The 19525-nt window shown below is 38.9% G+C and overlaps 2 protein-coding genes across 6 annotated transcripts in view; one reads left to right on the forward strand and one right to left on the reverse strand.

Moving 5' to 3' along the window:
* The window catches only part of atad2b (ATPase family AAA domain containing 2B), a 57469-nt gene extending 45218 nt beyond the window's left edge, over positions 1-12251 (reverse strand). For 2 of the 4 annotated variants that reach the window (XM_060866507.1, XM_060866506.1), the window contains exons 1-19: positions 11997-12250; positions 10332-10489; positions 9823-9854; positions 9511-9658; positions 8711-8807; positions 8440-8578; positions 7417-7563; positions 7244-7319; positions 6856-6957; positions 6657-6768; positions 6192-6307; positions 5916-6090; positions 5624-5712; positions 5369-5528; positions 5100-5190; positions 4585-4896; positions 3661-3805; positions 1900-2086; positions 238-423 (exon numbers count right to left, since the gene is read on the reverse strand). In XM_060866507.1, the coding sequence (XP_060722490.1) occupies positions 238-423; positions 1900-2086; positions 3661-3805; positions 4585-4896; positions 5100-5190; positions 5369-5528; positions 5624-5712; positions 5916-6090; positions 6192-6307; positions 6657-6768; positions 6856-6957; positions 7244-7319; positions 7417-7563; positions 8440-8578; positions 8711-8807; positions 9511-9658; positions 9823-9854; positions 10332-10489; positions 11997-12104 (2580 nt within the window). In that variant the 5' untranslated portion in view covers positions 12105-12250. Of the gene's footprint in view, positions 1-237; positions 424-1899; positions 2087-3660; positions 3806-4584; positions 4897-5099; positions 5191-5368; positions 5529-5623; positions 5713-5915; positions 6091-6191; positions 6308-6656; positions 6769-6855; positions 6958-7243; positions 7320-7416; positions 7564-8439; positions 8579-8710; positions 8808-9510; positions 9659-9822; positions 9855-10331; positions 10490-11996 lie in introns of all 4 variants that reach the window. The other 2 variants (XM_060866504.1, XM_060866503.1) reach the window with 2 other exon arrangements.
* A 2189-nt stretch (positions 12252-14440) lies between these two features.
* ubxn2a (UBX domain protein 2A) lies at positions 14441-19213 on the forward strand. Of its 2 annotated transcripts, none has more exons than XM_060866509.1 (7): positions 14441-14531; positions 15995-16057; positions 16164-16294; positions 16437-16546; positions 16666-16803; positions 17943-18104; positions 18345-19213. In XM_060866509.1, the coding sequence occupies exons 2-7, from the start codon at positions 16048-16050 to the stop codon at positions 18526-18528; spliced, it is 735 nt and encodes a 244-aa protein (XP_060722492.1). In that variant the 5' UTR covers positions 14441-14531; positions 15995-16047; the 3' UTR covers positions 18529-19213. The 2 variants fall into 2 exon arrangements, with proteins under 2 accessions (XP_060722492.1, XP_060722491.1); XM_060866508.1 differs by having other exon boundaries at positions 14443-14531; positions 16171-16294.
* Positions 19214-19525: the final 312 nt, after the last annotated feature.

The raw sequence follows: 19525 nt of genomic DNA on the forward strand, positions 1-19525 counted from the left end.
TATTTTTTTTTTTAAAAAGCATGGTAATTTTTTAGTGTGTTAAATAAAACCCATCTTAAAAGAAAACCACACCATTGATTAGAACAGAGTGTCCAGAGCTCAGTGTACAATACATTTTACCCTCAAAAACGTCGATACATAAAATTATCTAATAACGATGGCAAAACAGAACACAAAAGTATCATCCAGGAAAAGGAGCAACAAGGCAGGTTCAAAAAGAAAATAAGGCGTCCTCACCTCTTCAGGGAGCTGCTGGTAGCTGATCTCAGCCGTTGCAAGGATGAGGAGTGGGTTGAAGGAGGGAACATCTTGCAGCAGTGTGAGGAAGGTACTTTTCACCGTGTCACTTATGGCTTCCCACCAATCACTGACATGTGGCATGTAGATCACACTTGGCAAACTCCGCTGTGCTTCCCGAAACACCTAGAACCAAAGACACACACACAACTTTCAGTAACGAAAAAACACGACCGATAACCTCTCAAAGTCCTGCTAGGGTTGTTCAGCTTTTCAGAACTTTTGGTTTAATACCAGATGTCTAGCAATTCTTCAGTACTAACAGAGTAATGATTTTCAGGGTACAGCTGAACTGATTTAATACAGTGTGTATGCGGGAACAGAACAGCACAGCTCATATCCAATACACAGCTCATATCTTGCTGACTTTTTGTTGACTACACAAACAATATTCTACATTTGAAACTTTCCTTTTTATCATACAGTTAATTTCTCTACGCCTCTATTTATTCACTTAAGTAGCTCCCAATACGTTATTTCAACATCACGTTACACTGGAACTTCTACCTGAGCCATAAATTAATGAGTTGTCCATCCTTGTGTAGATGTCACTGTATCAGTAAAATCTAAAAACGTGCACATATCAAAACCTTCTTTCCCTCAGTGCAGTTCCCTCTCCTGCAGTGTAGGGTTTTCAGTGAATAATTCAAGCAAATTTTGTGTAGTTGTTATTGCAATAAAACTACTGTAGTTTCACAATACTAAATCACACAGTTGTACCATGTCCCATCACACCAACTATGTATAATTGTCAAAATGACTCGAATGAATGATACTCGATAGGCATGTGATTCCATCATAAGTTACAATTTAAAGCAGTTACGTTTATTTAAAACAAGTCACTCTGTGTTGGTGTCCTTAATGTAGATATTCACCCTCCCTCCTCCCCTCTACACAGCCTCATCACTGACTACAAGGCTGTATTGATCTACTCTGAGTGCTCAATAAATAAAGATCCAGTCTTGTCTCCAGACTCCTATTTGTCACACAGTGGTATTAGGAATCTCTAAAAGATTCCATCGAACGGTAATGGACAGTAAATACACAATGCCATTTTTATGACAGCAAACATGAGTCTATGGTTTGAATTTGCACAAAATGTAATCTTCAAATCAAAAGCACAGGTGTTGGGAACGTGCGTGCGTGCGTGAGTGTGTGCGTGCATGAGTGAGCGTGCGAGCATCACTCAAACACACACACACAAATAAAGAGAAAGAGAAAGTGAGAGTGAGAGAGAGGAAGTCCATAGATCTGCAGGAGTTATATTGCATTTGAAACCTTCAAAATACCGTAATATAAAGCAATAGTGATCCAAAAACAACTTCTTTTAGTTATGACTAACTTGACAGACACAGTAAATTTCATATAAAATAATAATGATGCATAACAGTTTGCATAACCATGTGTTTCCAACCTATTTTCATTCAAAATATATTAAGTTAAAAAAAATGATACACATTTGTAGCTTATACATGATCCAGGATCCACCCATTTGATTCACAAAACTAAATCTGCTGTGTACAGGATACATTTTAATAAAACTGGCTGAATCACAGCAGAAAGCGAGTGTGTGTGTGTATGTGTGTGTGCGCGTGCGCTAACCTGAGCGCAGGACTCCTCTGGGGTCTTGGCACTGACAGAGTAGAGAGTGGGCAGGTCGAGGCGGTGCACAGTGAACTTGTTGAGGTGATACAGCAGAGCAGGGGCCAGGTGTGTGCTTTGACCCGAACCCTGAGGTCCTGTTAGCAAAAGCCGTGGTCGGTATGAGGTTGGCTGCTGATAGGCGGACCTGATTCACAAGAAAAGTAACAATACACACGGTTTACTTCATGACAGCAGTTATAAGCAATTATTTAGGTTGGTCAAGTGTTTTTTTTTTCTAAAAATCACTTCTATCTGTACTCAGCAAAGGCCACCATCCTCTTATGCAACAGTGCACCCACAAGCAGTAGTGCACTTGTATTCCAACACCCAGTATATTCAGGTATTTATTATGACCTACATCCACGTATCAGTGAGAAATCATGGTACTGAAAAGGAGAAGCCAGGCCTGGCTTTATCTTCGTGTACAGCAGCACTACTGTAGTGTGCAAGGGCTGAAATGCTCACACATGTGGCTATTTATTACTCTTATCCATGCAGGAGCAGGCAGTTCAATACAATATGTAGCCCATAGGACAAAAAGTGAGATAATATATTTCCAATAAAGAGCAGTACAACACTGGTCACATTTTAGATCAGAGTCAAAGCTCTTTACATTACATGTTTAAAAATGCTTGACGGGAAGTTGTTCTTTCGACTGCTCCCTGTTTAGGGTCACTACAGAGGATCATCTGGTCTGCATATTTGATTTGGCACAATTTTACAGCAGATGCCCTTCCTGACAACATTCCCATTTTATCTTGGGACCGTCACTAAGATTTAGCTCTTCAGTGGCTGGCTTAGCTACCTGCTCAGGAATCGACCCTGGGCTGTGGCAGAGAGGGCGCTGAGTCCTGCCACTTGACCACCAGGAGGTTCTCATGGACTTTATAAGTACTTTATTAAAAAGAAAAATGCAAGCAAAAGACATGCTAGAGAAGAGAAAATAAAAACCTTCCAGTTTCTTAAAAAAACAATGAGATTAAGAGAACATTTTCAGATTTAATAAAATGACAAGGCGGTTTATATGTACTGAGAAAATCTTATTAAAACAAAGAAATTGCAGTGTATTTAAGTTAATGACTGAAATATTGCTTACATAACTGGATATAACAAATAAAAAGCTGGCTGCAAAGCAAATTAATATAAATGACAATAAAAGAACATCTGCTCTCTGCCTTGTAAACCAAAGTGACTGTATTAAACTGTTACTCCAGTGCAGGCCAACAAAGAGCAGCACAAATGACTGGTCTCTTCATGAATCTAGAATATATTGCAGCCCTGTGTTTACAGTGCGCTTTCGAATAAGATTAACTATAAAAGATTTCTATTACATAAACATGTCCTCAGAAATTAACGTCATCATTATAATGCCGGTAACTATGCTTTCAATCAGAACAAACAGACTTGTGTGTTGTCGGTGTTTGTGGGCTTATGTTTAGAATTAGACTTTTTTTTAATACCAAAATGTATAAAATACATTTAGTTGAATTTGTAAAGAGAGTAGATCTTATTAAATTTTAAATTTTAAGGGATACAGCTGTTTGTTTCTAGGCATTTGTTACTTTAATTTAAAAGTATGCTCTCCCCTTTCTATTCATACAAGGAGCACTGGAAAAAGGTTATCAGCTAAAGAACAAATCTGTATACTCTGTCATTCAAGTTACAATACAGAGCTGTAGCCATTTCTAGCCAAGCACTTAAATTAAGGGCATATCTTACGTAGTAAAATGAAGAAAAGGTTTGTGTACTATGGAGGAGTGTGATTTCTTTGGGGATCCTGGCTGAACATCATAAATGGACTGAGCACCAGCTCCATCTTCGCCCTCGCTATAAGAGTCGTCCTCTAGCAGCTGATTGTCAGAGTCTGTGCAGAGACAAAAGGGGTTCAGAAAACACGTTCTAATAATGCTTCAGATGCTAGAACTCCTGGAGCTCCTCTTTAGAGATCAATTTCCGCCATTAAAAATCATGAAGCACAAATCTGCTGAGAGAAAATTGAAAACCTTAGTTTAAGTGGAAAAAAACACTGTAAAAAATGTGTGTCGTGTTCATTAGTTTCATTCAGCCTATTTATAAGTTCTCCCTATAAATTTACATTTATGTATCGAAATAATAGATTTACAGGAACAGCTCTGACTAATTAGAGCTGTAAGTGAGGTTTTGAGTTATTACGAACGGACAGAAAGGAGTCCTTCCAATTGGAAGTCATTAAAAAAGCGAGAGATGCGTTCCCTGCAGAAATACGGTGCAGAAATTAAATTACGCTCGGTCTAATCTACTGAAGCTGACTAATGCATAGGACTTAAATTAGAGGAAATTAATTTTCAGTGGACAGAGATGGACTGCTGTACCAATAAGGCATTGTATGCTGTATGATATTTACATATAGAATAAAGCCTGAGCCTAGCATTAAGACATTTAAAAATGTCATCACTGAGAGATCTTTGCAAAAATAAAAAAATTAAAAAATAAATAAATAATTTTTTTTTTTTGGACATGTACAAAACCGATGATTAATGCTGACCAATAATAATAATAATTGATCAATTATTATAGTAAATGGTAGGCTTAAAAAATTACATTATAGATTACAACATTCAATTCAATAGCTCAATTTCAAAAAAATCTAAAAAAGCACTGTACCATGTGTTTGTTCCCTGTGTGGGAGCTCTGCATGGGGGAAAACTCGGAACAGGCAGTTGAGTGTGTGGGTCAGTGATCTCTCCAGCAGAGGCTGCAGTGTGCAGGACAAAGCCCGGCCTGGTGGCGCGAGAGCTCTCTGAGCAGCTGGAACAATAGAGCGCAGAGCATGGCAAAAGTCCTGAGGCCCCAAAACAATAGAGCCCACGTCCAGTTTGTAGCGCTGACTGCTGCTGTATATTTGAGGATATCGCCGCCGCAATGCCGCCAGTGAGGCCTCAGTGCAAAGTGCTTTGATGTCGGCACCACAGTAACCTGGTGAGATAAGCCATCACAGACTGCTAACTCAAAAGAGTTCAATATATTTTAACATAGGTTAGATTGATCGACAGGTACACTAAATAAGTGAAGAATTAACATTTCTGCCAAAGAACAACCAGAAGATAAAACTGTAGATAAAACCATTATACAGTAGCTGGGATATTTATCTTTAAAAGGCTAACTAGTGTGTATCTTACCGACACATTTTTCTGCCAACTCATCCATAAAGGAATCTGACAGCTTTGGGTTCCAGTCCCTGGTGTGAATTTCTAAAATGTGCTTTCGAGCCTGAAGATGAAAACACACAGTTAATGTCTGAATAGAAAATAAAGCATTCAAGAACATGATACAGTAGAAATGTTATAAAGCCTTTAGAACATAAGACTTGCCACCTATTTTAACAGCCAGTGACCTTTTGTATGACCAGACCCGGTTGTATGAAGTTATAATGGAATAATTTATTCACCTGTTTATCTGGCAGGTTGAACAGAAATTCCCGGTCAAAACGACCAGGCCTCCTGAGTGCAGGGTCGATAGAGTCAAGTCTGTTTGTAGCACCAATGATCACTATCTCCCCTCGACTGTCCAAACCATCCATTAAAGCCAGCAATGTGGAAACTATGGAGCTAAAATAATTGCATAGTGTTAAAGAGGAAAAATTCAGAACATGCCAACGTGAGAGTCTGATCAGCTCTATAGTGATTTAGATTAATAAAATTACCTGTGAATCTGATCCTGTCTGCTAGAACGAACAGGTGCAAGGCCATCAATCTCATCAAAAAAGATGATAGATGGCCTCATGAGGTATGCCTACAAGTAGTTGTAGAGAAGATTACCAAAACTGATACCACAAATAATTGTCTAGACAACAAACAACAACAAACACTTCTGTCTAGAAAGAGTCATCATTTTTTGCTGCTCATACAGTTTTATCTCCCACCCAAACAACACATACAAAGACATTTGACTGAGATTTGCTTTTAAGTAACACAAAACAAGCAGAAAGGGGTAACCTGGTCAAAGAGAAGGCGGAGCTGTCGTTCTGATTCTCCCACCCACTTGCTGAGGCAGTCTGCTCCCTTTCGCATAAAGAAGGAAACTTTCTTGTCACCTTGACTGCACTCGTTAGCCAGTGCCCGAGCCACCAAAGTCTTCCCTGTCCCTGGAGGCCCATAGAACAGGCAACCCCTAGAGCAGCAAAGGAAAACAAGTTGACATGGGCAGAGGAAATCTGTGAGCCTGTTTTAATACAGGTATAAACACATGAAAACACATTCTCAGAGTCTTACCTTGGAGGCTGGATCTTAAACTTCTCAAACACTTCAGGGTAGAGAAGAGGAAAGACCACCATCTCCTTGAGAGACTTAATGTGAGAGGTAAGACCTCCTACACTGTCAAATTTCACCTTTGTTGGGAGGAACAAAGATATAGTTAATCCAAGCATAGTGGAGAGTTTTACCAGTAAAACTTCATTTCTACACACAGCCTAAAGTTTGGCCAAATGCATAAATCCTCTCCTACAATACTTATTGTCAATCGTATGAATTTATTTCATTCTACAGTAAGAGGATTCAACTAAAATTAATGGAGGTGAATTGAAATAAAAGATCTGGATTCATGTTTCAAAAACTATAGCTGCTGAAAAATAGCCTTTTTTCCCCCACCATATTTTTTTGAGCTATGCTACATTATTTTTTAACAAGTGCTCAGTTTGGTCTGTTAAAATACTTTGTACTGAAATGGCAAATACTCACAGAGGTATCCAGATTCATGGGGTCCACATCAGCTAAACTAGCACCAACTTTCACCCGATCACGAAGCACACCACTAGCCAGGTCCTCTGCTCGCAAATTCATTGGTAGACATCTGCCACGAAAAAATTATTTTTCTGTTAAAGACTTGTATGGCGTTACAAGGAGAAAAAAAAGCAAGTGATACAAGGTTTAAGGTCACCTGTTCCGAGCACGCGTCATGCTTTTACTTTTTCTCCGTTCAAAACGTTCCTCGTCCGATGAAGATGTTGTATCACTACTGTGGATGGCATGCTTCTTGATTCTGAAGGGGAAAAATACAGTTATATTAAAATGTAAACCAATGATTTTTAAAAAAAAAAAATAATAATAATAATAATAATAACAACCGGTAAACATGATTAAAAAGCAAATTGTTATTAGGAACTCTAGCATGCAGAAATAAAGAGGGTTATATTAGACTGTAGAGATCTCTTCTCATTAACACTGAATATGTTTACTATCGTAATGGCATAGTCGCATAGTCACTACAGTGAGTGGAAAAAAGCAAGATAAAGTACAGAAAGCTGACAAATGAGGAGGTCACACACCTGATATGGCTTCTCCTTGCAGGGGATCTGTGCGTATCAAACACCGTGTTCTTGCTTTGTTTCCTGTTCACTGGCACTACAGATGGACACACGTAATTAGGAATAATGAAACTTATTACAATATATTGTGTTTCTCCAAAATATATTTACAGTGGGGAAAAAATGATGAGTACCGATGGGTGGCGCTTCATAACGCTGCACAGTTTTACGCTGCCTGAGGTTGTAAGGTCTATCATTCTCCTCTCCTGCTTCCTCTGCTTCATCTCCTTCATCATCTTCATCATCTTCCCTTTCATCGTCATCTCCCTCCTCGTGGGATTCTGCAAAATATCAGATCCTTATAAGTGCTCATTCGTTAAAAATATAAAAACAAAGCATATATATTAGAAACAAAAGATTGGAAATTGCCACAGTGACTAAATGAATGAGGAAAAAGATTCAAAACAGATACTTAAACTTTAAAAGTGTTAAATTAGGATTTTGTAGAATTTGCAGTAAAAGGTCAATGTTAAGGTGAGTTCTGCATCTATGTTGCTATGTTGAAACTTCATCAACAGGAAATTTTTTTTTTTATAGTCAATGTCTTGTTTATATAGCTAACGGAGTGCACCAGTCATTATTTCTAAGTATAACGTAGTGCTAATATTGAAACCTTTGGTGCAATATACCAATGTCCAGTCACGAACCAGAAACGTCACTTTACACATATGCACTTACTATCGGTCAGGAAAAATAAAGTAGACAAAGAAACAAGACCTAAAACTGGGAGAGTTTTTCCTCCACTCAAGTGAAAGTGAAGTGACGTGACATACGGCTAAGTATGGTGCCCATTCAAAGTGCACACACACAGCAGTGAACACACACACCGTGAACACACACCCGAAGCAGTGGGCAGACATTTATGCTGCGGCGCCCGGGGAGCAGTTGGGGGGTTTGGTGCCTTGCTCAAAGGCACCTCATTCGTGGCCGGACCGAGACTCGAACCCACAATGAAGCACAGTGTAATTGTCTGATGACAACCATTGCAAATGAATGTTTCATGGATGAGGCTTGTAATTTGTATGAAGTTAGTCAGTGGGAAACACTAGCAGATTCTTGTCTTGGTTTGAGGTCAGTTAGATTTAGATGGTTTAATGTACAGGGATGATAAATAACATTTACGCCACTTAGAAAATAAAGATCCAAGGCTAGCATACCATCAGTTTCTTCTTCCTCCCTTCCTTCTTCTTCTGGAGCTTCAGATTTGCTGATGACTTTATGGTGTGTCTGCATTGCAAAAGTATTCCTCCTCATCGATTTCCGCCTTTTCACACGTGAATACATGTCCATGTTTTCCTATCAACAAATGTCAAACTCAAATATAACCATCTTGACTCCTCACATCGCAGATGTGCAACCACCACATTTTTTTGAAGAAACCTTAAAATATGAGATAAATTATGAACCTCGCTTGGTGCTAGCACTCACCAGTTCTGTGTCAGTCCACATCCGGAGCCGCTCCACTTCCCGATTCTGTCGTATGTTACTGATGTTGTCCATTTCCTGAAGCACCGCCTCTGCCGTGCTGTCATAGTGGAAAAGAAGCAGTCATGATGGTCGATCAACGCAAACACCCAAACAACTCAAACAGTATACAGAGCATGTGTAATGTAAACAGATCTACAAACAGAGAAAAAGAAATTGTATAACAGGTATCTTCCTCTACCTAGAGATATCTGCTACTAGTGCACAAGCTTTGCCAATTACTGTCCAAAAAGCTCATGCATCAATTCCAACTCTAGTAGATCTCCAATAGAGACTAGCCATCTGTCTTTCCAAACAAGCAGTATACTAACTCAACCATAACAACAGACTGGGTCTGTAATTATATGACCTTTATGTGTTTTTTTTACATGTCCAAACTTATTCAGTGATTCCACGAGTCACTGAATAAATGTAATCAATAATCGTGACATCTGAGAAATACTGAGAAAACAAAGGATCATTTTAGCCACAATCATGAAGGCCTGCTTTTTGTTGTTACACATTTACATTTTGATCTGAAAAAAGCTCTTCACTCATCAAACTGAATTATTTGATGAGCTATACTTAAACTTATTTAAAACCATGTATTTTAAAGCTTTTTTTTAAAGCTTATTAATTGTACGTAATAAATAAATAAAAGAAACAAAGGGGAAAAAATGTATTGTAAACAGCTCTACATATATGTATTCATGCACACCATAGATGTAAACTATAAGTTAACTAGACTCTCAAACTAGCGTTACCTGTTGACCAGTTGGTCAAACAGCAGGCTCTGGTTGAGGTGCTGAAAGCGGCTCTTCCTAGAGCGACAGCTCCTCTTCAGCTCAACATGGCCATTCAAGCGAGCATCATCCCCATCTGTGCTGTCATCTACCCGCAGGGTTCTTCGACCTACAAAGCATTTGACAAAACTGCATTCATTGTGCACCACACATGCAAAACATTAATGAGAAACAATAAAACACTGAGTCAATCAGACTTGTGTGTGAATTCACCTGATTCACCTGAAGCACATACAGGGCAATACAACAGGACAAAAGAAATTATTGTCTTACCGTGTCCATTTTGCAAAGCACCAGTGGATAACCTGAAACACATCAACAAACCATATTCATGCAATTTAAACTGTGAAATACTACAATTATTTGACAATCAACTGTTTAAATGTTATGTTTGAGTTTACACTTTGGCGAATGTTCCAAAAAATAAAGAAAATTTCTGGTGATTCCTTGCAAACAGCTCACTGTTGTTACTCTAAATTCCCACTCATTCATGTTTTAGTGAATTAACCAGTTAGGGGATAAAAAAAAAACAACAACTGGGTGTGCTATTAAAGAACAAGATCTCACGACAGTGTGGTGTGGTGTGTTGAATGTCAAATAAAACGATCATGTATATCATCCGCCATACAAGTCCTAGTGCACAGACTGTTACTACAGAAATGAAGCGTATTAGAAGAATCTTATTAAACAATGTAGTCCTGCTGGTTTCACTGGTCATTACATCCAGTGACTGTTGATAGAGTTGCAGCCTAATTGATATACCTTATAGTTTAAAGGCTCACCTGGTGCAGTGTTTGGATGTGCTCCATGTCACTCTCTGCGCTTTGCTCTGGGGACTTGGGGAAGTGTCACTGGAGCTAGGCGTCGTGTGTCTGCGTTTTCGCTTAGACGGAGGGGATAAGCGAGGGCTACCAGAGCTGATATTACTGATGGAGTCCTTCTGAAAAGGCAAAAATATGACAAATACCAAAACTGAATTTTTTTCACATTATCGATCATGTGAACTTCCATGACTAACTACTTATGAGACATTTAATGTATCAGATTCTAAAAGATATCACTATTGTCATGACTTAAGTCACAATGCACATTTTCCCATTCAGTATCTCTAAATAACTCACATTATTCCCAGAAAAACAGACCAAATATAAAGAAAAATAACAAATAAGACAATCAGAAAGGACAAAATAACGCTGCAGTCTCATTTAGGTGAACTTCAGCCCTGCAAATTTGGGAAGCTCAGTAGCATGAGCAATTAGAAAAGAAAACGGGGGGGGGAGAGAGAGAGAGAGAGAGAGAGAGAGAGAGAGAGAGAGAGAGAGAGAGAGAGAATTTATCAGGTAGAATCACACGTGAAATGTTTTTGCAGGGTAACATAACGCAAAAACACAGGAATTCCACCTGCCATCCCTTAACAAACAGTCGAACAAATGTTAAGCTAATTATCACAGTAAATGTTTTGTTTATATGCAGCACTGCCAGCTTTCCCTGCGCATGCGCTCGTGTGCTCTCTATTGCATAGCCACAATGCAAAGTGTCAAGATCCGGTATTTTCACCACATTGACCAAATTTAACTTAAACAGCACAAAATCAAGGATAAAAAATACAGAGAGAGAGAGAGAGAGAGAGAGAGAGAGAGAGAGAGAGATTTAACCAGTAGTAAAATTTTGTATACATTCACTGCCTGCTACAAATTACTTAATATAAGGCGATATTTATATAGGTGTCTGTGAAGCCACTCAAACTGCTATTTATCGTCTAAAACCTAACAGAGCGCTTCATGCTCAAAGTCCACAGCAGAGCAACACTAACGCCTGTAACACCTCTCAACTTGCCGAAGTTCACTTCCTAAATAAAGGACAGTGTCCGCTTTAAACCAGCAGGGGTCTGTTTTCACCTTCCACCGTTGGTTGTGTGAAATTGTTCCGATAAGTACTTCAGAATAGCAGCGAACACAAACAGAACGGCAGACGGATAAAACGTGTTGTTTATCCGTGTGCTGTCAGGTGCCTTAATCCGTGATAATAATAATAATAATAATAATAATAAAGCTCCACTTGCTAACTAGCGCCGCTAAGCTAACGTTAGTTCCTCTCAGGAACAACAGCAACACAAAGGGAGAACTTGGGTTCACTGAGTGACAATAAACTAGTAAGCTAGCAAGCTATGGTAGAAAAAGATTTTCTAACTGGCAAAAATGTCCAGCAACAATAAAACATGTCGCGTCGCTCACAAATATAGAATGTTTTTTAATAAACTGTGTCACTCGTTCACGGTGTTCGTGAACAAAAGAGGTAAGCTAGCTGGCTATCAATGAGGGACATCAATCTTCAGGCCAAACTGGGTAGCTTAGCTTAGCTTAGCTTAGCATAGCATAGCTTAGCATAGCATATTAGCAAACTGGCTTAACCAGCCGGGCAGTGAGGAAAAGCGAGCCGGCTCTTACATGGTTGTGTTCTTCCAAGTTTGGGTTGTTCCTAAGAGACGACCTCGTCCGCCCGGAGATGACAGGGCTGCATGGCTGGAGCTGCGTGCCTTTTCTTGTGTTCACCATGTTTTTGTTTCTTCACCGTATTATTTCCTCTCGGTTCTGTCAGTTCCTTCTGCATTGACTGTCTCTCAGCTAGAGTACCGAGGCGCCATTTCTCTCTCTCTCACTCTCTCCCTCTGCTGTTGGCTGGAGAAAGCCGCCAGCACGCCACTTCCGCCTGGACCAACAAAATTACATCTTAGACACAAATTTGCGTTTCAATAATAAATTAGATCACTCATTGTATTGTCGTATTTTTGTGTTATTTTACCAACCGAATATATACATATATTATAATTATTCATTTTAATATTTAACGATTGTATGTAGAACCCTTTAGACCAAAGAATCCATGAGTAAAGTAGATTATTGGCAAAACATTTAGTTTAGGTAACAGAAAAAGAGAATATTTAACATTTACAGTCTTGGTAGTAAGTAATTTTGCACATTTGACTTTTAACACCATTGTTATGCTTTGATTTCCCATTTCAGCATGTGCAGAGTTTACATGTTCTCCCCATGTTCTCCTCATGTTCTCCTCATGTTCCCCTCATGTTTTCCCCATGTTCTCCTCATGTTCCCCTCATGTTCTCCCCATGTTCTCATGTTCCCTCATGTTCTCCTCATGTTCTCCCCATGTTCCCCTCATGTTCTCCCCATGTTCTCCTCATGTTCTCCCCATGTTCCCCTCATGTTCTCCCCATGTTCTCCTCATGTTCTCCCCATGTTCCCCGGATTTCCTTCATGTACTCTGGATTCCACCCCCATGTCCGAGATATTTCACCTGTATGTAGTGTGTGAGTGTGTGCGATTATGCCCACAGTTGGTTGATACCACATCCAGGCTGTTGCCTGTCACCGTGTGGTATGATAAGTGGTACCGAAAGTCTGGCTGGATAACTGTGTGTATAACATATAGTGTCAGCAGTCAATTCCAGTTTTCTGCAAACCTATATTATTCAAAATAATATAAATACTATTTGAAGAAGGAAATATATCTATAGATGAAGTGGATCCACGTTTACATTTTTGGTACATTGCTTAAATTAGAATTAGAATCAGAATCAGCTTTATTCGCCAAGTGTATGCAGACACAAGGAATTTGTTGTGGTTTTTAAAGTGCTTTTGGTACATATACACACACACACATATATATATATATATATATATATATATATATATATATATATATATATATATATATATATATATATATACAGTACACATACGTATACACATACATATACATATCTGGCATGAGGACAGTAAACATTTAAATAGTAATGATTTACATATTTACATAGTGCTTGAGAAAGAGGCAGTAATTAGACATGGAGAATGAATTACAGGATGAATTAAAGAACACAGGTAATAATCCCTGTATTAGCTGTTTAAGCCAGATATGGCAAGGGGGAAATAAATGTTTTTGTGCCTAGATGGTCTAGTGCACAGAAATCTGTAGCGTCTTCCTGAAGGGAGAAGTGCAAACAGGTCGTGGCCGGGGTGAGAGGGGGCTGTAATGATGTTACCTGCCCGTTTCTTCACTCTAGAGTTGTACACGTCCTGAAGGTTGGGCAGGTGAACACCAGTGATCCTTTTGCTGTCCTAACAGTCCATCTTAAATCTGATTTGCTGGCTGACCCAAACCAAAGAGTTATAGAAGAGCACAGAACCGACTCAATAACAGCTGAGTAAAACTGTATCATCTGTGCCTGTGGAAGGTTGAACTTTTTTAGTTGATGAAGGAAGTGCAACCTTTGCTGGGTTGAAGTCCCACTTCAGGTCCTGGGAGATGGTGGTTCCCAGGAACTTGCAGAAACAATGCTGTCCATGAAGGTGAGTGTGGGGATGGCAGGGGGTTTCTCCTGAAGTCTACTATCATCTCCACATTTTTTTTTGTGACTGCACCAGACAGACAGCTGCTCCACCTCTCGTCTGTATGCAGACTCGTCTCCGTCCTGGATGAGACCGATGACTGTAGTGTCATCTGTAATCAGAAGTCTTCAATTACACATCATCATAGACCAAAGGCCTCAGCCAAGCACATGGTTTGCTAATAATGGGTATTGATGTTTGGGATGCACTTTGACTTTAGAGATAAAAAACACTGACAGATTCCCACTAGCTTTATTCACACATTTATCTATTGTAACACTTTTTTATGCTGGTTAGAAAAAATACAAAAGCACACAGTGTGATTTTAAAGAAATATTGGTCATTTTTCATCATTAGTAAGCTAACCTTAACCTAGTTATTATTGAAATCTGTTTATTTTGATGGATTTATAAAAGCCTCGTGCATTGCTGTAGTTTATAATCGTTACGTCATACAGAGGCAGCGCGCGCGCGGTATTACGTCACATTAATGGCTGCTGCGTCTTCCTGCGTGTGTGTGTGTTATTGAAGGAAGCTTTAAAGCCCAGGATCTATCTGTGTGATGGAATGGCAGATTGGTAACGATACTTTAACGCTTTATCGGAATATTTTTGTGCATATTTGAGTGCGATCGTTTATAACGGATCTGTGTTTGAATTACGCACAATGTTGTTAATGTCGCTCTCTCTCTCTCTCTCTCTCTCTCTCTCTCTCTCTCTCTCTCACACACACACACTCTGTCTCTCTGTCTGTCTCTCTCTCTGTCTCTCTGTCTGTCTCTCTGTCTGTCTCTCTCTCTGTCTCTGTCTCCCTATCTGTCTCTCTGTCCGTCTCTCTCTCTCTCTCTCTCTCTCTCTCTCTCTCTCTCTCTCTCTCTTTCACACTCTCTGTCTCTCTGTCTGTCTCTCTCTCTCTGTCTCTCTGTCCGTCTCTCTCTCTCTCTCTCTCTCTCTCTCTCTCTCTCTCTCTCTCTCTCTCTCTCTCTCTTTCACACTCTGTCTCTCTGTCTGTCTCTGTCTCTCTCTGTCTCTGTCTCTCTCTCTCTCTCTGTCTCCCTCTCTCTCTCTGTCTCTCTCTCTGTCTCTCTGTCCGTCTCTCTCTCTCTCTCTCTCTCTCTCTCTCTCTCTCTCTCTCTCTCTCTCTCTCTCTTTCACACTCTCTGTCTCTCTGTCTGTCTCTGTCTCTCTCTGTCTCTGTCTCTCTCTCTCTCTCTGTCTCCCTCTCTCTCTCTGTCTCTCTCTCTGTCTCTCTGTCCGTCTCTCTCTCTCTCTCTCTCTCTCTCTCTCTCTCTCTCTCTCTCTCTCTCTCTCTCTCTGTAGGTCATTTGTCTCAGGACAGATGTCATGTTTTGTATTGGAGCACAATGTATTTTGTTTCATCTAGTGAACACTGTTTATGCTTTTAGCTTGTTGCATTTTTACGTCATTTCACCTTGATTGTTATGCGATGGATGGGGTGGATGGGTGTAGGGTTGGAGAGGTAGATGGGTGTAGGGGTGGATGGGGTGGAGGGGTGGATGGGATGGATGGGGTGTAGGCCCAAATTCAAGTCTTAATGCACACAGTGACACTCATTGTGACATGTTAGGACAAGCAACATTCAACTTATGCAACAATATGTTGCTCTCAATTCAATTCAATTCAATTCTATTTTATTTATTTCTATAGCACTTTTAGTCAATTCCCATTGTCTCAAAGCAGCTTTACAGAAGTATGGAAACAGAAAAGAGAAAAAAGAAAATAATAATAATAATAAGAAAAAATAAGGATATAAATAAATAAATGAATATATACAATTAAATATATACAATATATACAAAAAAAAAGATTAACTTATAATTTAAAGTACTATATATCTATCCCTATCCTTAATGAGCAAGCCGAAGGCGACAGTGGCAAGGAAAAACTCCCTGAGAGGATATGAGGAAGAAACCTTGAGAGGAACCAGACTCAGAAGGGAACCCATCCTCATTTGGGTGACACTCTACAGTAAATAATGTAAATTCCTTACCAGCATTATTTTTTTCTCTTTATATTCTAAGATGGAAGAGAGAAGACGTTATGAAAGACACTGATTCAAGGGAAGGTGTCAAAGATGGCGCATGGTGAGCCTTATTATGCTTAATTTCCAGATATTAAAATGGCATCCAAATGTTTTAATGTTGATCTAAGATGTTCTTCATCATTGTACCCCTATTATTATGTAATGAGCTCTCAGGTGTGATGCTTCACAAAATGATCACGATGATGAAGAAGAGACTCCCATAAGGTCGAGTTTTTCTGTGGAGGACCTTCTTGATGAGGTGGAGAAGCTCAGCAGTGTTCCCACATGTGACAAGAAGGTAAAGTGATATCTAATTCTCAGACTAACTTGTCACAAACACAAAGCCACATTGTAAATGAATGCGTTTGTTACAGTGAATGCACCGATAGCCCAGTGTCTGCATTTTAAGGTTGCGTTTCTCATCTGCTTTGTTAATGCAGGTGGAGATTGTGGTTAGACTCTGGAAAGATGGTTTTACACTGAATGATGAGGTTTTGCGCAGCTACACTGCAGAAGAGAATCAGGAGTTCCTTGAAGCACTTAAACGAGGGTAAGTTATTGTCGCTAAAGTATGTGATTATTATAAATGTATCCTAGCACACTGCAAGGACTGCATGGGCATGATAAAGATTCTTCCACTGTTTTCACAATAAGAACAACTGTTTGCAGGGTGTTACCATTGGAACTGGAGGGAAGAGCCGATGAGGAAGAGCTGGAAGTCAGCGTTGAGGACATGAAGGATGAAATGTATGTCCCAAAGAAGAAGACCTTCCTGCCTTTTAGTGGCAGAGGCTACAGACTAGGCAGGTAAAAGAAAAGCCTTTCAAATAGTTCTATCGATTGTGAGAATAGGAATGTGACTTGTCACTTTGACCTAATAACAGAAGAGAGAAATACAAAACTGTTCTACTTAAAATGCATGAATTATGAAGTAAATTCTGAAAATAATTATATAAGCCATGTTTTCACTCCAGACCCAAAAACTCACTCTTAATCTACATTGTGATGTTTCACAATCCCACTAGTTACTGCAAATTGCTCACATAGGACGAGATACCAATGGGTTGGTTTGCTTTTGATGTGAGTCCAAAAATGGGCCTCATTTCTCAATATATTTAGTAAAGTTATGTGTATATTATGCAATTGAGCATTGACGCTACTCATAGAAAAAAAGCACATTGCTTGCATTTCGTGACACAAAATCCCATAAAAGACAAAGGTCTTGGTAAATTCAAAGGGCAAATTGATGACAAAACAAAGAAAAGGAATTTCTGGAGAGAAGAATTTAACAAGACGTTATTTTGAGTAATGTATATGCCAATAAATATAATATATTAAAAAGTGCAGCAGCAAATGAAAAGCACAAAATCTGATGTAAAATTACAGAATGTACTACTAGATAACTATCTGAACCAAATATATTAAGGACACCAAGGACAGCGCATTGGGAAACTGCCATGTTTAATTGTAAGTGTCTTGGTGACTTTCAACCTGGAGTCTCTCATGCGCCTCACCACTCACTATTTTGTATTAATTTCTGGATGTTTTGACTTGTTTTATTTAATGTATTTTTCAGAAATAACAGGATTTTCACTTATTCCACATATCTGAAGGAAGTAAACAAAAACAGATTCAATTAAATTTGGGCTCTCTTCCTATGTATTGGAGAAATATTGTTTCTGCTGAGATCATTTAAAATATGTTAATGTATTCAATATAAATTGAAATGAAAGAGTTTTAATAATATTACATTTGAAAAATGAAACACATTTTAACATTATTAGTTCAGTAGAAATCCTCTAAGAAATCCACTAGATGGCTTCCTCATTCTACTCTCCTTATCTTATCATAATGTGGTATGTTTCAGATGTTTGCCTGTTGCTCAATGTCTTGAAAAATAATTTTCTATTGTAATTATTAATTCTGTACATGTTCCCGTCGGCTAGCGTGGCACCTAGGGTTGTGGTCAGGTCTCGTTCAATCCATGAAGACTGCTCTGGCCCCCCAGTCCCTCCAGTGGAGCTGGATGAAGCTTTGCCCATCACTTGTCTCCAGATCTGGCTAGCAGATGGCCGGCGGCTAGTGCAGAGGTTTAACCTTTCTCATCGGTGAGTGTAACTTACACATAACGGGCATTGTGTTGATAATCACATGCTGTAAGAATTCTACACAAAATTGATCCTACATCATAGCGATAAACATGATTATGTAATTTAAGCATCACCTTCAAATGAAACATTATCTTTCTTGTAAATGAACCAGCTCATGGACTTTGTGGTGGTTGATTTTAATCTTTGTTATGATGGTGGGATGAAGCACGTTTAAGGAAGTTAATCGTATCGTTGCAGAATCAGCGATGTTCAAGGCTTTGTAGAGAAAGCCCAGACAACAAGCTCACCGTTCATCTTGACCACATCTCTACCTTTTCGGGAGCTCACGCAGGAGAATCTGAGCCTGGAGGAGGCCGACCTGACAAATGCCGTTATCGTCCAACGGCCTCTCAGCACACAAGCACCTTTTGGTCACTCATGATCGAAGTCACCTTAAACCGGTCATCTTAAAGTATAGAGAACCATTTTATGAACATTTTTAGAACACATAAGCTTGCAGTATTTAATCTTTACAAAGCTGCTTCAAAGTCTATACAACTGCAGACCTCTTTGCATTAATTTCATTTTGAAAACTACGAACGCCAGTGTGAAGAATAAAAGAAGAAATCTCCTCACTGTCACTTTGTCATCTTCAATCAGAGTGCAATAATCATGTATTTAATAGTCTTATAGTCATGTGTAAATGCTGCAAATAGTATAACACAATAAATATGGAATTTATATAGGTACAGTTTGAAATAACTGACAGTTATTCTTTGTTCTTCCCTTGTTGGATGCCTTGATCACTTCTGATGCAATGCAGTACACACATGCCACGTCTTCAATATCAATATTCAATAAGTATTTGACTTTGACTGTGCTGTGATTAATTAAAAATACGTACTGAATGCACTTCTCTGTGTCTATTAAAGACTTGACTGAGGCTCGTCTTACCACAACGATGGTACTATTTTTGTGTGTTAAAATATTTGCTGGTTTGCTGTTATGAAATATAAGGCAGAATTTATTTGCAAGTGGATGACATGTACATGCACTTTAAACTGAGTGAGAAGTTCTTTTGTACTGGAGCTTTGCTTGCAATAAATCCATTAAATGAATGATCCCTACCTGTTTCCTATTGTGCATTATTTTCATATGAGTAACTTTTTTTTACAAACACGGACAAAAGCACCCTTCTCTATTTTATATTATTTCTATAGTATATATGTGTGTGTGTGTGTGTGTGTGTGTGTGTGTGCGTGTGTGTGTGTGTGTGTGTATATAATAAGCTGAAATAATTTGGTCCATGTAACAGAATGATCAGCTGCAGTTTTAAATGATTCCTTAAAGATGGTAAATAATGGCCTTTGTCATTGACAACCAACTGCTGTCTTTCTTTAAAAAATAATACAAATTCTATTATGTTTTGAAAGTCAAGA

This window comes from Tachysurus vachellii, chromosome 3, assembly GCF_030014155.1.
Source record: "Tachysurus vachellii isolate PV-2020 chromosome 3, HZAU_Pvac_v1, whole genome shotgun sequence".
NCBI lineage: Eukaryota > Metazoa > Chordata > Actinopteri > Siluriformes > Bagridae > Tachysurus > Tachysurus vachellii.